Source organism: Fukomys damarensis, unplaced genomic scaffold, assembly GCF_012274545.1.
Source record: "Fukomys damarensis isolate Sample0158 unplaced genomic scaffold, DMR_v1.0_HiC HiC_scaffold_37, whole genome shotgun sequence".
In the NCBI taxonomy this organism is placed as follows: Eukaryota; Metazoa; Chordata; class Mammalia; order Rodentia; family Bathyergidae; genus Fukomys; species Fukomys damarensis.
The window spans coordinates 11,851,880-11,861,196 of NW_022900949.1; the positions used below are offsets into that span (position 1 = coordinate 11,851,880).

Below are 9,317 nucleotides of genomic sequence, written 5' to 3' on the forward strand. Positions count from 1 at the left end.
AAAAAAAAAAAAAAAAAAAGAAAGAAAGAAAGAAAGAAAATGTTCATCACCAAATTTTTTGCATTCACTTTGGGCTCTTAAACTATTGCATTCAAAAGTTACTTATCTCAAGAGAATAGAAAGACAAGCCACAGACTTGGAGAAGGTATTGACAAGACACAGCCGATAAAAGGACCAGAATCCAAAGTACATAAAGAATTAACAATTAGAAAGCAAAAAACTGGATTTTTAAAAATAAGCCAAAAGGGCCAGGGATTTAGCTCAGTGGTTCTGCCACCTGCCTCGAAAGTTCAAGGTTTTGAGTTCGATCCCTGGTACCAAAAGAAAAGATCTGAACAGACTCCTCTCTCAAAAATATATACAGATGGCAAATACACATACGAAAAGTGATTCGTATCATGTATCATCAGGAGATAGGCACGATGGTGCACATCTGTCATCCCAACACTCAGGAGGCTGAGACAGGAGGATCACAAGTTTGAAGCCAACCTGCTTGTGGACCTGTCTCAAAATAAAAGTAAAAATTAAATATAATAAAAAGTATCAGGGTGTAACTCAGTATTCCCTGGGTTTAATCCCCAATACAAAAAAAGAAAAAAAGTAGAATGTAACAATATCAAGAGTGAGCCCTAAAATAGACTACGGACTTTGGGTGATAGTGACGAGTCAATGTCAATGTAGGTTTTATCGATTGTGACAAATGTGCAATTCTGGTAAGAGATGTTGACAATGGGGGAAGCTGTGCCTATGTCAGAGCAGGAGGCTTATGAGAAATCTCTGTACCTTCTGTTCAGTGTCGCAGTGAACCTAAGTCTAAATTTGTTTGTGTTTGTTTGAGACAGGGTCTCGCTATGTAGTTCAGACTGCTCTGGAACTCACTGTGTAGCCCATGCTGGTCTCAAACTCGCAGTGGTCTTCCTGCCTCAGCCTCCCAAGTGCTGGAATTACAGGCGTGCACCACCATGCTCAGCCTGTCTAAATTTTTAAAAAGAATTTTTTCAACCAGGGATGATGGCACATGCCTGTAATCCTGACATTCAGAAGGCTGAGACAGGAGAATCATTGTAAACTCAAGGGCAGCCTGGGTTACGTAGTGAGTTCAAGGCCAGCCTGAACTACACAGTGAAACCCTGTCTCAAAAAAATAAAAAAAAAAAAAAAAAAAAAAATCCAAAAACAATTTTATAGGGCTTTTTGTTTTGTTTTGTTTGTTTGTTTGTTTGAGACAGGGTCTCACTATGTAGTTGATACTGACCGGGAACTCACTACGTAGCCCAGGCTGGTCTCGAACTCACAGCGATCCTCCTGCCTCAACCTCCCGAGTGCTGGGATTATAGGCGTGCGCCACCACACTGGCTAATTTTTTGGTTTTTTGAGATAGGGTTTCACTATGTAGTTCAGCCTGGCTTTGTACTCACTATATTCCAACTTTTGGGGGGGGGTACCGGGAATCAAAGTGGGGGCCTTGTGCTTGCAAAGCAGGTGGCAGAACCACTGAGCTAAATCCCTAGCCCCTTTGAACTCACATTGTAGCCCAGGCTAACCTTAAATTCTCTGCAATTCTCCTGCCTCAGCCTCCTAGGTGTCATGCCAGGGTCACAGGCATATACCACCACATAAATATCTATTCATCCTGATAGCTGATTTGCAGCTGCACCCAAGGATGATGCCTCCCCCTAGGCAGTGCCCATACCCTCCACTTGGTGCTACCAGGAATGGCCCCTCATCCCCAAAGCCTTGGAAACCTGGGCTTGGAGGAGGGTAGTGCCAGTGGAGAGTGGATCCCGTTCATGTAGTCCCTGGTGTCCTACGTCCTGTGTCCAGCTGTGTGCTGGATACTTGATAGCTGAGTGGGTCCCAGGGGAGGCTCCCTGGGGAGTCCCAGGCCAGGTCACTCTGGACTTGGGGGAGGCAGGGGCTGCTGACTCAGTCTGCATCTGAGCCTGGTGGGTCTCCTGGACTCTCAGTGGGTGGTACAGAAAAAGCATTCAGATGCATAGCAGACCAGCCTCGGGAGCCCGCCCTTGACATGTTTTGTTTTGTTTTGTTTTGTTGTTTTGTTGTTTTGAGACAGGGTCTCACTATGTAGTTGACACTGACCTGGAACTCACTATGGAGCCCAGGCTGATCTGGACTCACAGAGATCCTCCTGCCTCAGCCTTGCGAGTGCTGGGATTACAGGTGTGCACCACCACGCCCGGCTCCACCCTTGACATATGAATGGAGGAGACACTGGCTCATTCAGTAGGACGCAGCCAAAAGCCCAAGGAAGTGGAAGGACCCTCACTGTCATCCCAGGTGAACCCAGAAGCTGGCTCCTGGGACAGAGCCCAGGTTCTCCAGTGCTCAGGCCCAGACCTGGCTCTCAGGTCCATCTGGGGGTCAGGGCCTGTAACTGGGTAACAGTTGACAACATCGCTCACCATGGGCTTCGAGCAGGCCTCAGCGCAGACGCTCCTGGTGGTGGTGCCACCTCATCCCATCTACTCCTCGGGCAGCTAAGGCAGGAGAAGCTCAAGTGTGAGCTAAGCCCAGGCTAATTAGTGAGACCTTGTCTCAAAATAAAATAAAAGGGGATGGGGGTGGACTTCAGGGGTAGAGCACTTGCCTAATATGTACAAAGCCCTGAGTTCAATCCCCGATACCCAGGAGAGGTGGGGAATCCTTGTTCCCACCACCCTCTTGGGATGCGCCTGGTTCACTGACCCTTGACGCTAGGGACTGGGATGGCCCAGGAGGGAGAGACCTCGGGGCCCTGGTGACTTTGAACCAGGACACCCTGCTCCTAAGCACCTGCTGCCTCCAGCTGCTCTGTGAAGCAGCTGTGTCACTCACCTCACCGCTGGACTTTGACAGGCTCCAAGGGCTCTGCTCAGCTCTTCCCACCTGTCGCCTTCCAGCACAGCGAAGTTCTTGCTGAGGCCAACCAGATAGGTCTCCTCCAAGTTGGAGTCCCATGATGAGAGCCCACAGTGTCTTCTGGATCCTGCTCGGATTGCTGCTGTGGCCGGAGCCTGGGACAGGTGAGTTGGAGGACAGAGGCCTGGGACCGGGACACTCAGATCCACAGAAGGGTACAGTGGCCCCTCAGGCATCAGGCCCCGCATGCAGCAAAGCCAGCGAGACCGACTCTCAAGGAACCTCCAGTTTGGGGACTCAAATGCTCCCAGCCCCATAGAGCCAAGACAGGGATGAGGGCTGGGTGTGTTGGCACACGGCTGTGATCCCAGCACTTGGAAAACTACCCAAGTACCTCCCAAGCTACTCAGGAGGCTCAGGCAAGAGGATCACAAGTTTGAGGCCAACCTCTGCAATTTAGTAAGACCCCGTAGCAGAAGAAAAACTAAAAAGGGTTGAGAGGAGGGAGTCCGTCAGCACTCCTTGGGTTAAATCCCAGTAACCTTCCCCAACAAACACACACGCGTGTCACCAACAGTGGTTCTTGGCTAGTAATAATGTTGAATAAATATCAGTGATTTATCCTAGGAAACCGGACACCTCTAAATTCTAGGGTTTTATTTTGAGACAGGGTCTCGCTACATAGTCCAGGTGAGCCACCACATCCCATTTAAATTCTAAGCTTTTGCCAGGCATGGCGACACACACCTATACCAGCACTCGGGAGGCTGAGGCAGAAGGATTGCCATGAGTTCTATCCTGGGTATCGTGGTACACTCCTGTGATCCTAGCACTTGGGAGGCCGAGGCAGGAGGATCACTATAAGGTTAAGGCCAGCTCGGGCTACATAGTAAGTTCAAGGCCAGTCTGAACTATACAGTGAAACCCAATCTCAAACAACAATAACAATAATAACAATAATAATTCTAGGTTTCTAGCCATTGAAAAGGCACAATCCCACCCTCCTCCTTTTCTTGGGCACCCTTCCAGATATCTTTCCCTCTAAAACTCCTAACTCCAAAGTATCACCCAAAATGGTGAATGCTTTTCTTTTCTCTTCTTTCGTTTTCTTTGGAGACAAGGTCTCACTGTATAGTTCAGGTTCAGGCTGTCCTTGAATTCACTGTTGTCCAGGCTGGCCTCAGACTTGCAGCAATCCTCCTGCCTGAGCCTCTCCTCACAGGCATGCACCACCAGGCCCAGCGGCATCTTTTCTTAAACGTCTAGAGACCCCCTGTGCCTTTGTCCATACCTCCACACCATCTTCCCACCTCTCTTTCAGCACCCTGAGAATCCATTTCCTCATGACAGCCGTAGGAAAAGATCTTAGAATGCCAGCCTGGCCTCTCCTTCCTCTCCTGCCTATAATCATCCATGGCTCCCCAGTGCTCCCACCCCCTTAATCAGCAGACAGCAGTCTGACTGCCTCTGTTTCTTCCTGTACACAAAGGACAGTTCTGGGAGTCACCAAGTTATCAGGTGGAGAGCTCAAGGAGGGGGAGCTGTGGGATCAGCAGGGGATGCTTGGAGACAAATGACATGTTCTCTCTCCTCCAGCCTCCTTGCCTCTGTTCATGAACTCCGTCATCCAGGCCCTGGGTGAGCTCGAGCAGAAGGTGCCAGGGGCTGAGGCCAACCAAAGTGCCTCTGCGTGGATTCTATCAGCCCAGAGCTCTGGGCCCCGCCATCCCCTCCACCACCTCCTGCTGGAGGCACCAAGTCTCAAGATTACCGAGCTGGAGCCAGCACCACTGAACCCAGAGCTTCAAGACCTGGTTCAGAAGGTGGCCCAATATGATGTCCGGGACGGGCGGGAGCACGGGGTGGTCCTGGCACCCGATGGCTCCACTGTGGCTGTGAACCCTCTGCTGGTGGGACTGACAGCTGGGCTACAAGTGCGCAAGGTTTTAACCTCAACCTTGTCCTCGGAAAGCCCAGCCACCTCCCCCAGGCCCACTGATGGTTTTCCAGATATTGCCCCTACAGATGTCAGAGCCTCCCTACCAAAAGGCGGAGCTGAGTTGCTCCGCACTACAGACAGCTTCCTGACAGTCACCCTTGCTGCAGATCTGGGCCTGACCTTCCTCCATGGCTCCAAGAACAAGAGACTCCCAAACCTGGGAACTGATGGCTGCTGGGACCAGCTCTCGGCCCCCCAGAACTTCATGCTGTTGAACCCCAGGACATCCATGCTGACCACGGCCTTCCTCAATGGTGCCCTGGATGGGGCCCTCCTTGGAAACTACCTGAGCAGGGTCCCTGAGCCCCGGCCACTCCTCAGCCGCCTCCTGAGCGAGTACTATGGAGCTGGGGTGGCTGGAGACCCTGAGTTCCGCAGCAACTTCCGGCGGCAGAAGGCGGCTACTCTGACTTCAGCCTCCATCCTGGCCCGGGAGGTGATGGAGGCTCTTTCCCTGCTACAGGGTGTGGAGCCAGGACTACCACAGCTGAAGAATGTCAGCCAAGAACAGCTGGCCCAGGTGGCCATCCACGCTGCCAGGGAGTTCATGGAGGATTTCCTGGGTGAGAAGTTCCCCTTACCTTGTGCCCTTCCTGTCATAGACACAGGCATTACAGTGCCATGGGATCAGGGAGATGCAGGGCCACAAGCGTCCGGAGGGTACATTAAGGACTTCCGATGAGGGGAGGGCAGGACTGTTGCACATGTGAAGAAATGTTAGAATGGGGCCTTAAAGGATGAATAGTTTATCTGGGGTTTTTTTGTGGGGGGTCTGTGCTTGGCTTTGTTTGTTGTATGGCAGGGAGTGGGGATTGAACCCAGGGCCTTCACATGAAGCTGCATCTGCAGCCCTGTTTTTGTTTTTGTTTTTGTTTTTTTCTGGCGCTGGGAATTGAACTCAGGACCTTGTGCTTGCCAGGCAGGCACAGCGCCACTGAGCTGCATCTCTGGATCCCTTTTTGTTATTTTCAGACAGGGTCTTGCTAAGTTGTTAAGTGATCCAGTTAGGGATCAAATTTGTGATCCCCTTGCCTCAGCCTCCAAGAGTGCTGGAAAGACAGGTTTGCCCCAAGAACCACAATAAACTTTATCTGAATTTTTTAAAGTGAAGAAGAGCTAGGTATGGGAGAACATGACTGTGAGCTCAACTCCTTGAAGCTGAGGGAGAAAAACATAGACTCTGTCTCAAAAAAAAAAAGAAAAAAAGAAAGAAAAATGAAAAAGGGGTGGGGGCATAACTCAATAGTATAGCACTTGCTTAGTAGGCACAAGGCCCAGGATTTGATCCCCAGCACTGCTTGGTTTTTTTGTTTATTTTGTTTTTGTTGCGGGGGGCAGGGTCTTACTATGCAGTTCTGGCTGGCCTTGAATTCACAATGTAGTCCAGGCTGGCCTTGAACTCACAATGGTACTCCTGCCTCAGCCTTCCAAGTGCTAGGATTACAGATGTGCACCACGATGCCCAGAGCCAGCACTGCTAAAAGAAAAAGGAAAAAGAAAGTGAGACAGGGGTTGTTATAGTCAGCTTTCCATTACTGTAACAAAATACCTGAGACAAAACAACTTAGGAAGAAAGGTTTATTTTGGCTCATAGTTTTCAGTGCATGGTCAGCTGTCCAACCTATAAGAAGGCAACACATCATGGTGGAAGTGAGTAGCATGCGACAAAGTAAACTGCTCACCCCCTGCAGCTAGGAGCAGAGACAGAAAAGAAGGACCAGGGTCCCAGTGTCCTCTCCAAGGCACATCCCCAGTGACCTAACTTCCTTTCACTAGACACACTTTGAAAGGCTCTACCACCTCCCTCCCAGTAACGCCAAGCTGGGGATGGAGCCTTTAACCCCTGGCCCTTTGGGGACATCCAAAGTCCACACCATGGCCAGGACATTGCAGAGAACAGGCTCAGCCAGTGCAAATGGGCAGAGGCTCAAGTGGAAGTTCAGCTCAATAAACGCAGCCTGATTTCTTTCTTAGCATTGTTGCTTCTCCCTTAGGTCAGGGCAGGGCCAGCTAGAAGAAGCATTGGGTCACTATTCCTGCTCCATTTTAAGGCCCCGCCCCTGCTTTAACCTGACTCTACCCGCCACAGACTCCTCCTCCCCTGTGACAGGCTCTGCCCACTAGTTCCACTCCCACCTTCAGCCCTGTCCCAGATAGAGGCAGCCCTGGACCATTCACTGTTCCTTGACCGTCTGTTCCACTCAGGCCCCAGGCCCCGCCCACCTTAGTTGACGTCTGCCCTTGAAGTCTGTGCTAAAAAATTTTTTTGAGTTTTATTTCAAAGGTAATAGGAGGCACAGTGGATATTCCAAAACTGGGATATTCCAGGACTTTGATTTCATTAAGTTAGATTTTAGTAGGGGCCAGTGTGGGGTGAGACTGGACTCTCCCCAAATCCCCCCACGTGTGCACGTCCAGGGGGTGCAGATGACGGGCAGGAACCCTTCCTGACTCAGCTTGGACTCCCTCCTGTTCAGCATGCCCGGCCATCCACCCCCGCTGCCGCTGGGAAGCCGCGGCCTACCGGGGTCTCCCGACGCCACTGAAGCTGCCGCTCAGGTTCTTGTATGTGCATCACACGTTTGTACCGGCGGCACCTTGCACCACCTTCGAGCACTGCGCCGCCAACATGCGCTCCATGCAACGTTTCCACCAGGACACGCGAGGCTGGGACGACATCGGCTTTAAAGGCGGAGGAGGAGTTTGTGATGGGTGGAGTCAGGTTAGAGAGGGGGCGGTTCTTAACCGGGACCCGTAATTGCTAAACAGCAGGACTCTTGGGGAAAGTCTAGGACCTGGGGCAGGAATAGGGAGACCTGTGGGGTCGGGTCTGCGTCTGGGGTGGGCAGTGATGGTCTAAAAAGCTCCCCCCTGGGTAAGATCTATAAAGGCGGAGGAGGAGTTTGTGATGGGTGGAGTCAGGTTAGAGAGGGGGCGGTTCTTAACCGGGACCCGTAATTGCTAAACAGCAGGACTCTTGGGGAAAGTCTAGGACCTGGGGCAGGAATAGGGAGACCTGTGGGGTCGGGTCTGCGTCTGGGGTGGGCAGTGATGGTCTAAAAAGCTCCCCCCTGGGTAAGATCTATACCTGAGAATAGGAGACCTGGGGGGGAGAAAGGGGACGCAGCCAGGGCTGAGGGGATGATCCAGAGAGACAGGAAGATTTCCGGGGTGGCACTTGGCATGGAAGTGGCGTGGAGCTGAACAGGACAGAGGAAGGGAAACCCACTGGGGGTCAGAGGGCCCTTGGGGGCTGGGGCTCTTAAGGTGAGATGTTCCTTGAGGCTAGATGGTTCTCAGGGTCGGATGACTCTTGATGTCTGGTGGCCCTTGGGATCACATGGTCCCTGGAGTCAGATGGTCCTTGGGGTCAGCTGGCCAGTGACGTCAAGGGACAGAATGGGAAAGGGTCGCCTCCCTCAGCAGTGCCACAGTGCCTTCCCCCCTCCCTTGCAGTTTCGTGGTGGGCTCTGAGGGCTACGTGTACGAGGGCCGCGGCTGGTACTGGATGGGCGCGCACACGCGCAGACACAACTCCCTAGGCTTCGGCGTGGCCATCGTGGGCGACTACACCAAGACACTGCCCAGCGAGGCCGTGCTGCGCACTGTGCGGGACGTGCTCCCCAGATGCGCGGTGCGCGCCGGCCTCCTACGGCGGGACTACCAGGTGCTGGGCCATCGCCAGCTAGTGCACACCACCCAGTGTCCTGGTGACGCGCTCTTCCGCCAGCTGCGCACTTGGCCGCGCTTCTCCGAAGTGAGTCCACTGGGCGCTGGGGCTCCGCGCAGCCCCTGACGCATCCTCCTGGCAGCCCTTGGATGCGCCAACCTAGGCCCAACTTTCAGACACGGGCAGCAACATCCTCTTCCCTGTGTCTTCTGTCTGTATAACCTCAGCCCAGCTCATGCAGCGTTGCTGTTGCTCTGGGGCCCTGCCCAAAGGCTTTCCATCCACATAACACTAACCTAGCCTTTGAATCTACCCAAAACCCCTTTGCCTGCACAGCCTCTATCCAGGCCCTAACCCTCTATTGCAATCCTCGGTCCAGCAAATCTCAATCCTGAAGATGCTGGTCAGCCCCCAACATGAAGACCCAGGCAACACTACTCAGCTCCTGTGGGCAACCAGAGCTTGCCTGGGAGACCTCAACCTCGGTCACTGAAATGCTTTATTCAAACCGGGACAATTTCACCCCACCTGTGTGCCACCACTCCATTTCCTTAGGCCACTGAGACCCCCTGGCTGGCAGTGAGCTTTGTAGCCACTCCCACACTTTGGGCCTTATCCAAGGTCCCACCGTGAGGAGGGTGTGCAGCCTGCTACACATGCACTCCAGTCTGATATCTCCTTTGTCTTTCAGACTGGAAACTAAGAATTACAAGGATGGCCTCTCAAAGATCCAGGAGGGCACCACCTCTTGTGGTCCATTTTTCCAGCAGCTGCAGATCTCCAATAAAGT

The 9,317-nt window shown here is 52.4% G+C and overlaps 1 protein-coding gene across 1 annotated transcript; it reads left to right on the top strand.

Annotated features, from left to right (window-relative positions):
- The first annotated feature begins 2,744 nt into the window (after nucleotides 1-2,744).
- On the top strand, nucleotides 2,745-9,317 carry Pglyrp2 (peptidoglycan recognition protein 2). Its single transcript, XM_010640113.3, has 5 exons — nucleotides 2,745-3,022; nucleotides 4,455-5,420; nucleotides 7,335-7,542; nucleotides 8,311-8,614; nucleotides 9,219-9,317. The coding sequence occupies exons 1-5, from the start codon at nucleotides 2,956-2,958 to the stop codon at nucleotides 9,228-9,230; spliced, it is 1,557 nt and encodes a 518-aa protein (XP_010638415.1). The 5' UTR covers nucleotides 2,745-2,955; the 3' UTR covers nucleotides 9,231-9,317.

Excerpts from the sequence above, each read along its gene's own strand:
- Pglyrp2 (XM_010640113.3), top strand. The coding sequence starts at position 2,956 with ATGATGAGAGCCCACAGTGTCTTCTGGATCCTGCTCGGATTGCTGCTG. Across the intron at positions 5,421-7,334 it reads GTTCATGGAGGATTTCCTGG|CATGCCCGGCCATCCACCCC; the intron begins GTGAGAAGTTCC and ends CCTCCTGTTCAG. Across the intron at positions 7,543-8,310 it reads GGCTGGGACGACATCGGCTT|CAGTTTCGTGGTGGGCTCTG; the intron begins TAAAGGCGGAGG and ends CCCCCTCCCTTG.